This window comes from Phodopus roborovskii, unplaced genomic scaffold (assembly GCF_943737965.1).
Source record: "Phodopus roborovskii unplaced genomic scaffold, PHOROB, whole genome shotgun sequence".
Taxonomy (NCBI): Eukaryota; Metazoa; Chordata; class Mammalia; order Rodentia; family Cricetidae; genus Phodopus; species Phodopus roborovskii.
Genome location: NW_026126540.1, coordinates 9,753,103 through 9,768,131, shown reverse-complemented (window position 1 = coordinate 9,768,131; position 15,029 = coordinate 9,753,103). Strand labels below are relative to the sequence as shown.

Genomic DNA, 15,029 nt, shown 5'->3' with positions numbered 1-15,029 from the left:
ATTTCTTTCTTTAGAGTCACAAAGTTCTTATTATATAGATCTTTTACTTGTTTGGTAAGCGTTACACCAAGATACTTTATGTTGCTTGTGGCTATTGTAAAGGATGATGTTTCTCTGATTTCCTTCTCTGTCTCTTTGTCGTCTGAAAAAAATAGGGCTACTGATTTTTTTGAGTTTATCTTGTGTCCTGCTAGTTTGCTGAAGGTGTTTTTCAGCTGTAGGAGTTCCCTGGTAGAGTTTATTGGGTCGCTTATGTAAACTATCATATCATCTGCAAATAGAGACAGTTTGACTTCTTCCTTTCCAATTTGGATGCCCTTGATCTCCTTTTGTTGTCTTATAGCATTAGCTAGAACATCTAGTACGATATTGAAGATATATGGAGAGAGAGGACAGCCTTGTCTTGTTCCTGATTTTAGAGGAATTGGCTTAAGTTTCTCTCCATTCAGTTTGATGTTGGCAGTTGGTTTGCTGTATATTGCTCTTATTATGTTTAGGTATGTTCCTGTTATCCCTGACCTCTCTAATACCTTTATCATGAAAGGGTGTTGAATTTTATCGAAGGCTTTTTCCCCATCTAGGGAGATAATCATATGGTTTTTCTGTTTCAGTTTGTTAATATGGTGGATCACGTTGAGAGATTTTCGTATGTTAAACCATCCCTGCAATCCAGGTATGAAGCCTACTTGATCATGGTGGATGATTTCTCTGATGTATTTTTGAATTCGGTTTGCCATTATTTTATTGAGTATTTTTGCATCGATATTCATCAGGGATATTGGTCTGTAGTTTTCTTTCTTAGTTGTATCTTTGTGAGGCTTGGGTACCAAGTTTATTGTGGCTTCATAAAAAGAGTTTGGCAATGAACCTTCTGTTTCTATCTTGTGGAACAGTTTGAGGAGTAGTGGTATTAGTTCTTCCTTGAATGTCTGGTAGAATTCTGCATTGACTCCATCTGGCCCTGGACTTTTTTTGGTTGGAAGGCTTTCGATGACTGCTTCTTTTTCATTGCGGTTTATAGGTCTATTTAAGTTGTTTGTTCTTGATTTAATTTTGGTAAGTGATAGTTATCTAGAAACTTGTCCATTTCCTTTGAATTTTCAATTTTTTTGGAATACAGATTTTCGAAGTATGACCTGAAAATTGACTGGATTGCCTCTGTGTCTGTTGTTATGTTCCCCATTTCGTTTCTGATTTTGTTAATTTGCATGTTCTGTCTCTGCTTTTTCGTTAATTTGGATAAAGGTTTTCTATCTTGTTGATGTTCTCAAAAAACAAACTCTTTGTTGCATTAATTTTTTGTATTGTTTTCCTGGTTTCTATTTTGTTGATTTCAGCCCTCAAGTTGATTATTTCCTGGCGTCTGCTCCTGCGGGTGAATTCGCTTCTCTCTGTTCTAAGGTTTTCAGTTGGGCTGTTAATTCATTTATGTGACTATCCTCTGTTTTCTTCATATGGGCACTTAGTGCAATGAACTTCCCTCGTAGCACTGCTTTCAAGGTGTCCCATAAGTTCGGGTATGTTGTATCCTCATTCTCGTTGAATATTAGAAAGTCTTTAATTTCTTTCTTTATTTCTTCTTTGACCCAGGAGTGGTGCAATTGCACATTGTTAAGTTTCCATGAGTTTGCAGGTTTTCTGCTATTTGTGTTGTTGTTGAATTCCAATTTTAAAGCATGGTGGTCCGATAAGATACAGGGGACTATTCCTATTCTCTTTTATCTGTTGAGGTATGTTATGTCTTCTAGTATGTGTTCGATTTTAGAGAAGGTTCCATGTGGAGCAGAGAAGAAGTTATATTCTTTTGTCTTTGGATGGAATGTTCTATAGATGTCTGTTAGCCCCAGTTGAGACATAACTTCTGTTAATTCTTTTGTTTCTTTGTTGAGTTTCTGATTTGTGGTCCTGTCTAGTGTTGAGAGTGTTGTATTGAAGTCTCCTACTATAAGTGTGTGAGGTTTTATATGAGCTTTGAGTTTTAGTAGTGTTTCTTTTACGAATGTGGGTGACTTTGTATTAGGGGCATAGATGTTCAGAACTGAGACTTTGTGTAGATGGATTTCTCCTGTGATGAATATGAAATGACCATCTTTATCTCTTTTGACTAGTTTTGGTTTGAAGTCTAGCTTGTTAGATATTAGGATAGCTACGCCTGCTTGCTTCTTATTTCCATTTGATTGGAAAATCTTTTCCCAACCCTTTACCCTGAGGTAATGTCTATCTTTGAAGCTTAGATGTGTTTCTTGTATGCAGCAGAAAGATGGATTCTGTCTTCGTATCCATTCTGTTAGCCTGTGTCTTTTTATAGGTGAGTTAAGACCATTAATGTTGAGGGTGAGTAAGGTCCATTGATTGTTGATGCTTGTTTGGTTTAGGTTTGTTGTTGGCAGTGGTATTGTAAATATATTTGTTCTGCTTCACCCTAGGTTTCTGGTGTAGTTGGATTATCTGTTGCCTACATTTTTCTGGGTGTAGTTACCTTCCTTGGGTTGGAATTTTCCTTCCAATACTTTCTCTAGGGCTGGATTTGTAGATACATATTGGGAAAATCTGGTTTTGTAATTGAATATCTTGTTCTCTCCATCTATATTAACTGAGAGTTTTCCTGGATATAGTAGCCTAGGCTGGCATCCGTGTTCTCTTAATACTTTTAGAACATCTATCCAATACCTTCTGGCCTTGAGGGTTTCCATGGAGAATTCAGGTGTAATTTTGATAGGTCTGCCTTTATATGTTACCTGTCCTTTTTCCTTCGCTGCTCTTAATATTCTTTCTTTATTCTGTATGCTAGTTGTTTTGATTATTATATGTCGAGTGGTCTTTTTTCTTTGGTCCAGCCTATTTGGTGTTCAGTATGCTTCTTGTACTTTCATGGGCATGTCCTTCTACAGATTTGGAAAGTTTTCCTCGATGATTTTGTTGAATATGTTTTCAGCACCTTTGAGCTGGGCTTCCTCACCTTCCTCTATGCCTATTATTCTTAGGTTTGGCCTTTTCATGGTGTCCCACATTTCCTGGATGTTGTGTGTTAAGGATTTTTGGATTTATGGTTTTCTTTGCTCGACGAATCTATTTCTTCTAGTTTATCTTCTGCGCCCGAGATTCTCTCTTCCATCTCTTGAATTCTATTGGTTATGCTTGTGCCCGTGTTTTCCGATTTTTTGCCCAGCTTTTCAATTTCCAGCTTTCCTTCCATTTGTGTTGCCTTTATTTTCTCAATTTCGGTTTTCAAATCTTGAACCGTTTCCTTCACCTGGTTAATTGTTTTTTCTTGGCTTTCTGTACTTTCCTTAAGGAATTTGTTCATTTATTCCACTTTTTTGTTTGTTTTTTCCTCCATTTCTTTAAGGGATTTTCTCATATCTTCTTTGAGGGCCTCTATCATTTTTATGATGGTGATTTTTAAGTCGTACCCTTCTGCTTCCTCTGCTTTGTTGTTGTGTTCCATTCTAGTTGGTGTAGATTCCCTAGATTCTGGTGGTGTCATGTTTGTCTTTCTGTTGTTAGGTGTTCTCTTGTATTGCCTTCTTCCCATAGTTTCTTCCAGTAGGTGTTGGTGGTGTCTCTTCCCTCTCTCTATGGTTCTTCCCCGATGGGCTTATGTGGATCAAAGATTCAATGTCTGTAGCTCTGTGTGGTCCAAGCTCTCTAGGAGGTTTCTCTGCAGACAGGGATCCAGGGATGGGGTCAAGGATGAGGATCCAGAAGAAGATGCCAGCAGGTACTCACAGTGGTCCTCTGGCCAATAGCTCCTGCCAATAGCTCTGGCCAATGACCGGCAGAAGAGGACAAAGGTTGAGCTTGAACTTGAGAAGGTTTTGCAGGGTAGTGGGATCTCACTGAAAACTGGCGCTCTCCAGCTGAGACCTCGTTCTTTGGCAGGGGCCTGGATATGGGTGTCAAGGATCTTGCTACAGGAACTCCGAGTGGACCTGCAGAGATAGGCGGATCTGGGAGGGGCCTGAGACTCCAGCAGAGGACTGGAGGCGGGGTCAGGGACCAAGCCAGTGGAAATTACAGGTGGTCCTACGAGGATAGTCAGGTCTCCTTTGTTCGGAGTTGCTCTGAGAGGTCTCTGAAGTAGGGTGGACTGTTGGCTCCAACCTTTGTCCCAGTGCTCAACCAGAGTGGCAGGACCGTAGGTGGGGTAGGGCACAGGGTAGGGGGGGTAGGCTGGAGGTTGGGATGGGTGAGGGTGTATCAGAGCTCCAAGGGTGCTCTCAATGGGGACCAGAGACAGGAGCAGCAGGATCAGGGGCCAATCCAGGGAGTTCAGGCGGGGGAGGGGGGAAAAGGGGTTGAAGGGGACAGGCAGCCCCAATTGGGCCCAGACTCACCTCTGGGCAATAGCCGGCAGAAGAGCTCCTGGGTTTTTTGTTTTTCCATATAAAGTTGATTATTATCCTTTCAAGGTCGGTGAAGAATTGTGGTGGGATTTTAATAGGGATTGCATTGAATCTGTAGATTGCTTTTGGTAAGATTGCCATTTTTACTATGTTTATCCTAACTATCCAAAAGCATGGGAGATCTTTCCATTTTCTGGTATCTTCTTTAATTTCTTTCTTTAGAGAAACAAAGTTCTTATTATATAGGTCTTTTACTTGTTTGTAAGCGTTTCACCAAGATACTTTATGTTGCTTATGGCTATTGTAATGGGTGATGTTTCTCTGATTTCCTTCTCTGTCTCTTTGTCGTCTGAAAAAAGTAGGGCTACTGATTTTTTTGAGTTTATCTTGTATCCTGCTAGGTTGCTGAAGGTGTTTATCAGCTATAGGAGTTCCCTGGTAGAGTTTATTGGGTCGCTTATGTAAACTATCATATCATCTCCAAATAGCGACAATTTGACATCTTCCTTTCCAATTTGGATCCCCTTGATATCCTTTTGTTGTCTTATAGCATTAGCTAGAACATCTAGTACGATATTGAAGAGATATGGAGAGAGAGGGCAGCCTTGTCTTGTTCCTGATTTTAGAGGAATTGGCTTAAGTTTCTCTCCATTCAGTTTGATGTTGGCAGTTGGTTTGCTGTATATTGCTCTTATTATGTTTAGGTATGTTCCTGTGATCCCTGACCTCTCCAAGACTTTTATCATGAAAAGGTGTTGAATTTTGTCAAAGCCTTTTTCTGCATCTGGGGAGATAATCATATGGTTTTTCTTTTTCTGTTTGTTTATATGGTGGATCACATTGATAGATTTTCATATGTTAAACCATCCTCGCATTCCAGGGATGAAGCCTACTTGGTCATGGTGGATGTTCTCTGACATATTCTTGAATTCGGTTTTCCAGTATTTTATTGAGTATTTTTGCATTGATGTTCATCAGGGATATTGGTCTGTAGTTTTCTTTCTTAGTTGTATCTTTGTGAGGCTTGGGTACCAAGTTTATTGTGGCTTCATAAAAAGAGTTTGGCAATGAACCTTCTGTTTCTATCTTGTGGAACAGTTTGAGGAGTAGTGGTATTAGTTCTTCCTTGAATGTCTGGTAGAATTCTGCATTGACTCCATCTGGCCCTGGACTTTTTTTGGTTGGAAGGCTTTCGATGACTGCTTCTTTTTCATTGCGGTTTATAGGTCTATTTAAGTTGTTTGTTCTTGATTTAATTTTGGTAAGTGATAGTTATCTAGAAACTTGTCCATTTCCTTTGAATTTTCAATTTTTTTGGAATACAGATTTTCGAAGTATGACCTGAAAATTGACTGGATTGCCTCTGTGTCTGTTGTTATGTTCCCCATTTCGTTTCTGATTTTGTTAATTTGCATGTTCTGTCTCTGCTTTTTCGTTAATTTGGATAAAGGTTTTCTATCTTGTTGATGTTCTCAAAAAACAAACTCTTTGTTGCATTAATTTTTTGTATTGTTTTCCTGGTTTCTATTTTGTTGATTTCAGCCCTCAAGTTGATTATTTCCTGGCGTCTGCTCCTGCGGGGTGAATTCGCTTCTCTCTGTTCTAAGGTTTTCAGTTGGGCTGTTAATTCATTTATGTGACTATCCTCTGTTTTCTTCATATGGGCACTTAGTGCAATGAACTTCCCTCGTAGCACTGCTTTCAAGGTGTCCCATAAGTTCGGGTATGTTGTATCCTCATTCTCGTTGAATATTAGAAAGTCTTTAATTTCTTTCTTTATTTCTTCTTTGACCCAGGAGTGGTGCAATTGCACATTGTTAAGTTTCCATGAGTTTGCAGGTTTTCTGCTATTTGTGTTGTTGTTGAATTCCAATTTTAAAGCATGGTGGTCCGATAAGATACAGGGGACTATTCCTATTCTCTTGTATCTGTTGAGGTTTGTTATGTCACCTAGTATGTGGTCGATTTTAGAGAAGGTTCCATGTGGAGCAGAGAAGAAGGTATATTCTTTTGTTTTTGGATGGAATGTTTTATAGATGTCTGTTAACCCCAATTGAGACATAACTTCTGTTAATTCTTTTGTTTCTTTGCTGAGTTTCTGATTGGTGGTCCTGTCTAGTGCTGAGAGTGGTGTATTGAAGTCTCCTACTATAAGTGTGTGAGGTTTTATATGAGCTTTGAGTTTCAGTAGTGTTTCTTTTACGAATGTGGGTGACTTTGTATTAGGGGCATAGATGTTCAGAACTGAGACTTTGTGTAGATGGATTTCTCCTGTGATGAATATGAAATGACCATCTTTATCTCTTTTGACTAGTTTTGGTTTGAAGTCTAGCTTGTTAGATATTAGGATAGCTACGCCTGCTTGCTTCTTATTTCCATTTGATTGGAAAATCTTTTCCCAACCCTTTACCCTGAGGTAATGTCTATCTTTGAAGCTTAGATGTGTTTCTTGTATGCAGCAGAAAGATGGATTCTGTCTTCGTATCCATTCTGTTAGCCTGTGTCTTTTTATAGGTGAGTTAAGACCATTAATGTTGAGGGTGAGTAAGGACCATTGATTGTTGATGCTTGTTTGATTTAGGTTTGTTGATGGCAGTGGTACTGTGAATATGTTAGTTCTGCATTACCCTTGGTTTCTGGTGTAGTTGGATTATCTGTTGCCTACATTTTTGTGGGCATAATTACCTTCCTTGCGTTGGAGTTTTCCTTCTAATACTTTCTGTAGGGCTGGATTTGTAGATACATATTGGGAAAATCTGGTTTTGTCATATCTTGTTCTCTCCATGTATAGTAATTGTGAGTTTTGCTAGGTATAGTAGCCTAGGCTGGCATCCGTGTTCTCTTAATACTTTTAGAACATCTATCCAGGACCTTCTGGCCTTGAGGGTTTCCATGGAGAAGTCAGGTGTAATTTTGATAGGTCTGCCTTTATATGTTACCTGTCCTTTTTCCTTCGCTGCTCTTAATATTCTTTCTTTATTCTGTATGCTAGTTGTTTTGATTATTATATGTCGAGTGGTCTTTTTTCTTTGGTCCAGCCTATTTGGGGTTCAGTATGCTTCTTGTACTTTCATGGGCATATCTTTCTTCAGATTTGGAAAGTTTTCCTCCATGATTTTGTTGAATATATTTTCGGCACCTTTGAGCTGGGCTTCCTCACCTTCCTCTATGCCTGTTATTCTTAGGTTTGTCCTTTTCAAGATGTCCCACAGTTCCTGGATGTTTTGTGTTAAGGATTTGTTGGATTTATGATTTTCTTTGGTCGATGAATATATTTCTTCTAGTTTATCTTCTGTGCCTGAGATTCTCTCTTCCATCTCTTGAATTCTGTTGGTTATGCTTGTGTTTGTAGTTGCCGATTTTTTTGCCCAGTTTTTTATTTCCAGCATTCCTTCAGTTTGTGTTGCCTTTATTTTCTTTATTTTAGTTTTCAACTCTTGAGCTGTTTCCTTCACCAGTTTAATTGTTTTTTCTAGGCTTTCTGTACTTTCCTTAAGGAATTTGTTCATTTCTTCCACTTTTTTGTTTGCTTTTTCCTCCATTTCTTTAAGGGATTTTCTCACATCTTCTTTGTGGGCCTCTATCATTTTTGTGATGGTAATTTTTAAGTTGTTCCCTTCTGCTTCCTCTGCTTTGTTGTTGTGTTCCATTCTAGTTGGTGTAGATTCCCTAGATTCTGGTGGTGTCATGCTTGTCTTTCTGTTGTTAGGTGTTTTCTTGTATTGTCTTCTTCCCATAGCTTCTTCCATTATGTTTTGGTGGGGTCTCCCCCTCTATCTATGGTACTTCCCTGGTGGGTCTGAGATTCAATATCTGTAGCTCTGTGTGGTCCAAGCTCTCTAGGAGGTTTCTCCGCAGACAGGATCCAGGGATGGTGTCAAGGATGAGGATCCAGTAGAAGATGCCAGAAGGTACTCACAGTGCTCCCACAGAGATAGGCGGATCTCTGGGAGGGGCCCGGGACTCCAGCAGAAGACTGGAGATGGGGTCAGAGACCAAGCAGGTGGAAATTACTGGTGGTCCCACATGGATAGTCAGGTCTCCTTTGTTCAGAGTTGCTCTGAGAAGTCTCCAATGTAGGGTGGACTGTTGGCTCCACCCTCTTTCCCAGTGCTCAATCAGAGCTGCAGTACCATGGGTATGGTAGGGCACAGGGTCGGGGGTAGTCTCACGGTGGAAATGGGTGGGGGTGTATCAGATCTCCAAGGGTGCTCTCGATGGGGACAGGAGACAGGAGCAGCAGGATCAGGGGCCAACCCAGGGAGTTCGGGTCTACTTACAAAATGTTAACTATGTTCTCTGCTTCAGTCTTTACACATTGCTGTCTACAATAAAGAAATGGCAAAGGCAATCCGTTCCTATGTTCGTATCCTTACCTATCTCCAGTACCACAGGAAAATATTTATAAAATATGTGGTTTGTGATCCCACAGGAAAGTTGGCCTTCCTCAAGGTAACACACACACACACACACACACACACACACACACACACACACACAAACAGGCAGGCAAGCACACATGCATGCATACACACACACACACACACACACACACACACACACACACAATTTGACATAATTACCTTATTTGAGGCTAGCATGTCTCCATGTATAAAGCCTCTTGACACAAGGTGGAATTCCCCAAGTTTCTCTCTGACTTCCTTTACCTGTGCAGTGGTGTGTGTATATGTGTATTAACACACACAAATAAGAAGAAATGAAAAACTTGTTTAAGAAACAAAATCTTTTTTATCTTCCTTTTGGGTACAATGAAGGATTCATGTCTTCATCTTCGTGAAATCCTCTGTCTAGCATCCTTGTGGGAAAAACTGATCTCTTAGGATTCTTAAAGTAGTCCTTCCCAACCTTAAGTATATATATATAATACCCTTACTAGGATCTTCTCCAGATGCACACTGATTCAATGTGTCCACACATGTAACAAGTATGCAGACAGTAGCCAGAGGTCTAGATAACAACAGTTAGGGAAGTAATTCTACCTGTACTTTCTATTTCCAACCACAGTAGTTGCAAAAATGTGACAAAGGACTCCTGTATTCTTTAATGTTGCAAGTATCTAGCAGTAACAAAACATCAGGGAGTCAATCCTCTTATGGTCATTAATAGTTGCAAACCAACTGTAGATTACAGAGGCTAGAAAATTATCTGTGCTTTTTGCGTATTCCACACTTGTTCAAATTCTGCCATCCTGCCTTTTTGCTGTTAGTAACTTTTTCTTCCTTACTAAGTTTAAACTATTCAGTATAATGAATGTCATATTAAATATGTTTGTATCATAAGTATAAAAATAAGATTGACTATAAGGAGATGGCATCATTCTGACTAGGGAGTTTATTTCTATTCACCCGAGAGAGAGGTGAGAGACTATAGTAATGATACTGTTCATGTATTGTAAAGCCCACTCCGGTATGACTGAATATTTACCCATGTTCTGCCACTTAATTCACTGCTCAGATTGCTGGGAGCTTCACTGAGGAGTCTTCTGCTCCCTGGTAGACCCCACCACAGAAATTCTGCACTATTTATATAAAGTTTGGAAAGACTTTGTGAGTCTTGTGAGATTCTGATCTTCTTCTTGAGTCCTATAGCTTTCTTCTGGGTTTTGAGATTACCTCCTCCTTCCAAAAGGAAATGTTTGAAACCTGAGATAAAAAACTACACAGAGAATGATGGACAGGTTAAAAGGAATGATTGTGTAATATTGTAACTTCATAAATCCAGATTCCTAATACTTTGCATAATGCTTTAAAATGTAGTTAAACAGGCATATAGGTTTCTGAGTTTAACAGTATGGAAGTGTTCAGAGAAATATTTTCATCAGAATACTGCCTACTTATCTATAAACAATTATCCTTTTTAGACCAGAAACAGTTTGATCTAATTTTTGTACATATTCCTTAATATTTAAGAAAACTAGAAAATGAAAAACTAGGCAATTAAGAATATTTTTCTGCTTTAGTTATTTTGAATTTAATTCATCTCTGAAATAAAAGATTAATCATTTATTTGTTGCTTTATTAAATCACAGGCTATTCTAGATGGTAGTAAACACATCTCAGTGAATTATAATTTCTTATCTTGTCAAGATTTCCTTCTAGTTTCTGTTTTGGACAAGATTCCTGTGGATTAAGTTCTCTGTCCTTAACCCAAAGGCATATTTCCAATCATCTTGAGAAAGTTTGATAATGACATTCTTGAAAATTTCTATCTTTAGAATGTCTTCAATATTTCTTCATATATTGTATGTTCTTGGGTATATTTATGATGTGGAGAGGAGGGGCAAATATGACATGACAAGTGTAGAGGTCAGAGAACAACTTTCAAAAATCAAATCCTCAGAGATTAGTTTTGTTGTAAAAGTAGTTTCTTTGGCTGGGTGGTGGTATTTCTTTTTAATATAACCCAAACTTTTAGGAGTTTCGTTCCTAATATATCTTATCAACAGTCCTCAAGTATAAATGAGATTAGGTGACTCTTTCTGATTGCTTTGGGATTGTGGGGGAAGAACTTCATCTCAAACTTAAATTATCTAAATATATCATAATTTGAAAATGACCGAGCTAAATAATTTTAAGGAAGTTTCAATCTGTAAATATATTGAGGTCTTTCATTGGGAACAATGTAATTAATTTCAGTGTATACTTGCTCATGATCTGAAAGTTACTATTAACTATGAAAAACTAAATATTTTTAAGTTTAGTGTGCGAGTACTGTGTTTTTAGTGTTTATTCCTTCCAAATAAGAAGTTAACTATTTTATATGTTTGTAGAAGGAAAGAGAATAGCACCCAGTGAGGATGATAGCCTAAGTAGTCATCATACTATGTTACCATAACTTAGAAGGCTTAATGGGTTTAATGTATTGGGGATTTAGTTCCATTGGTAGAGTGTTACACAAATTAATACATGACCCAGAGACTGTTATTGTGGTTCAAGCTTCAAGCTGAATATCAGAAAAGCAAAGCAGCTGGCCACTAGCTTCTTACCTCTTCCTCAGGATAAATGGGCTGGTCCTGTCTCTATGAGCTCTCACCAAGCTTCAGACTGTAACATTTCCTCAATGTGACTAGAGAATGAATGCCTCCCTAAGACCTTGCTTCTCTCTTATATACTTCCCTAGTGTTGGGAATAAAAGTGTGAGCTATAATTCTTTTTTAGACTGATTCATTCTTGTGTAGATCTGGGAAGATTCACATAGATCTGTATATATCTTAATCCCGAGGCCAAGTATTAAAGGCGTGTACCACCACCTCCTAGCTTTTTGCTGCTGGAATTAAAGATGTGTGCCAGGCTTCTTTGGCTTGTGACTGACTTTGCTTTTCTGAACCCCAAGTTAAGCTTTAATAAATCATAAATATCACTACAACAGAGTGACAACATACTTAAAACTCTGGATTCTAACTGTAGTACCTCATAAACAGAACATGGTAACTCACGGGCTTGTGAAGTTCTAAGTAATTCTTTACTGAATATTGAGCAAACTTAGACTACGTAGACACTGTATTAAAAAAAAAGAAAGTTGAATCAATGTCATAAAGAATACATTGAGAGCTCTCATAAGGAATATTTATTTCCATACTTTGAATTAGAGTAGTTTGTATAAAGATAAATTTGTCTAACCATCATGATTTTTGTTTTGTTTGTTTATTTATTATTCATTTATTTTTAAGCACTACACCTAGGCTTTCATACCATAAGACAGAAGTATGAAAAGGGAGAAGACTTAAGGCTTACCTGCCCATCTTCTTTATTCAAATACAAAGAATTATTTTTCCCTAAGCGAAGAAGCCAGGAAAGAAAGATTAATGCAGAACAAACAGGCACACAATTAATAAAGTATCTAATGTGCAGACACATTGAAGAACTGCATAATTATCTAATGTTACAGAGAATTACTTCATTTGGAATTTTGTGGATTGTCAGGATATTTGACATCTTTCACAAGTAGCATGTACATTGCAAAAATAAGTATGATTAGGGGTGATTTGACACCATGCCTTTGTTTATTTCCCTTTTTTCCCTCTTTCTTTTTTCTCTTCTTTCCTTTTAGTGCTAATTATTGGACCCAGGTCTTTGCACATGTTAACTAAGCCCTGTACTCATCCTGTGCTCCCTGCAGTCTCAGACCATACTTCACCATGCAGCAATCATTAAGAAATTTTTGGGTGTTGACATATCTGTGTTGACCATCTTTATGTTGCTTGTCATTCATTCTTGTAAACTCCAGCACCATATGATGCTCCAATGTTTCTTGAATTTATGTGCTAGTGATATATGGAATAACATGTTTCAGAGCCTTCAGAAAAACTTCAGAGTCTATCCTCAGAAGAGTTACAGGCCTTCACCCACCATTCTTTGAATGTCAGTCAGATGTCTGAAGATCTCCTTGAGGTGTCTTGTGATAGTGATCCCAGTGAAATAGAGATCAGGTAAGTAGAACATACAGCTTCCCAAAGAAAGGTGGCATATAGAAAAATAAGATGAGTTCCAATCAGTTTTCTTCATTGTATAAGAAAACTTGCTCACTTGTGTGAAATTTGTGACCATGTTTAGTTTGGTACAATGTTTGGATCTTTTGCTGACCTGGTATTGTGATTTAATAAAAAGCTTGTAGAATTTTTTACTTTAATTTGAAGACATGTCATTAAAAGGGAACAGAGGAAATAATAGTTCTCCGGTATAATGCTGAATGTCTTATTTGAATTAGTTAATATGATACATTTCAATAGAATCTTACCCAACATAAAAATTAAAGATTAGATTACTGAAAAGATTTTCCCCTTAAAATTGATTCTGGACATTTACCAGCATTTTAGTTTGCACAATTTTACTCTGCTTTGCAAATAGGGGTCACTTTAAGAGATACAGAGGTCAAATTGACATGTGTTCAACAAAGTAATGGATTTGTCTATTGGTGATCCTGGCAGTTTTAAAGGAGTTTCCCACCTTTTGAAGTAAGAAAGTAAATTCAAGTAAAAGTCTCTCTAATTATATTCCCTAGTATTGGCTTGAAGCTTAATGCTCAACTCAAAGGGAATTAAGAGTTTGTAACTCAGTCTTTCTGAAAGTGAAAACCTTTGCCTAAGCTATTGAATGTTTTACATTTCAATACATACAATAATTCAAAAAAATAATGAAAGTACTATTTCCCCCTAAAATGTTGTTAAAAATGAACTAAATATATATTTGTCCTCACTGTCTTTTCATAGAATAATTTAATACAAAAAATATAGAGGGATGTATGACATAAAGCAGGATTTACAACTAAAAGGGTTGCTCAATAACCACATGGCCCTTAAATTTTCTTCCCAACTTTTTCTCAGATGAGTTCATGCATTGCTGATTTAGCCTGCTGTGGATTTGATAAAATAATTTGTAAAGGTATATTGTCTATCACAGTGTAAACATTTTCATATTTACTGGCTTACATGAGCTGGAAATCTTGGTAACTTTGGACCAAATTATCTGAATGATACAGATAATTCTGTTCTCCCCAGGAATGTTTATTTCTAAATAGCAGACATCCATTTTTAGAGCTTTGGGCAGTTCACACACCCCTGCAGATAAAAAAGTAAACAATCAAACAAACAAAACAAACAAGAACAAAAACCAGGCAAGTAATTAGTGTCATTGAATTTTAGCTTTGGTTTATTTGAGTGACTATCCATATAGTCCTAATTTACTATACACAAAGGAGTGATTTATCTGAATGTCTATTAATTGGGATTCTTTTAAGCAGCCAACACATGATGAATGTTCTTAACGATGACCCTGAGGCTCTGCAGGTTTTAGAATTACCTTCTAAATCATCAGGGAAAGACACTACTTGAGCCCATAAATATCCTCTCCTTTGGTACAATTGTAGCTTTGTTTCTTGGGAGAAGAAAGATGATGAGACCTTTCCATGTTGAGGAGACTTAGTATATCTTAGGTGCATGAAAATTTACTTCCCCATTCAGCCTGCTTCTAATGACTACAATATATACAATATTGATCATAAGACAAATGAAAGAGGAAACTTGCTGCCATATGATGTGTATTGATCTTCTAATGTATTTTCAGCTCTTCTGGAAGAAATACTGAAATGCAGTCTTTGCTATCACTTGGTGATTATAGTACTGATGAGGAAGAGGAAGATTTTCTTGAAAGGCAACATGTCATTACATTACCATGGACGAAGAATGTGTAGCAGTTCATTGCTTCTCCATTTTGTACCTAGAATAAACCAAACAACTGAATGATTAACTTTTCCAGGTGTTGGAGATTATTAGTATCGTGATGTTTGAAAACTAATAAGCATTAGTGATGTTAAAAGCTTATGGTCCTTTTCACCCAAGATGCCATATTATATTTCAAACTCTCATCTATATTACAGATGATACTGTTAATGGGTAAATTTATGTCAATGAACTTACTGTGTTTAAGCTAATTAATATTACTTATTTAATTATATTTGATACTTATGTCAAAATGTATATTCTCTATGACCATGTCATTACAGCATCATCCATTAAGTTTAAAATTGCAGTGCTTTTATCTGTTATTTTTTTTTTACACTGAATAATGGCAGCTTCTACAGTTCCTGTAAATGGAAACTTCTAAAGTTAATGAAAAGGGGGAAAAGTAAGATCTAAAATAAAGTGGCTGCAATATTTGTTTTAGT

The 15,029-nt window shown here is 37.4% G+C and overlaps 1 protein-coding gene across 1 annotated transcript in view; it reads left to right on the top strand.

Moving 5' to 3' along the window:
- Positions 1–14,586, top strand: part of Zbbx (zinc finger B-box domain containing) — a 121,384-nt gene extending 106,798 nt beyond the window's left edge. Inside the window, exons 20-21 of the mRNA XM_051199271.1 lie at positions 12,660–12,795; positions 14,429–14,586. Of these exons, the coding sequence (XP_051055228.1) occupies positions 12,660–12,795; positions 14,429–14,555 (263 nt within the window). The 3' untranslated portion in view covers positions 14,556–14,586. The remainder of the gene's footprint in view (positions 1–12,659; positions 12,796–14,428) is intronic.
- Positions 14,587–15,029: the final 443 nt, after the last annotated feature.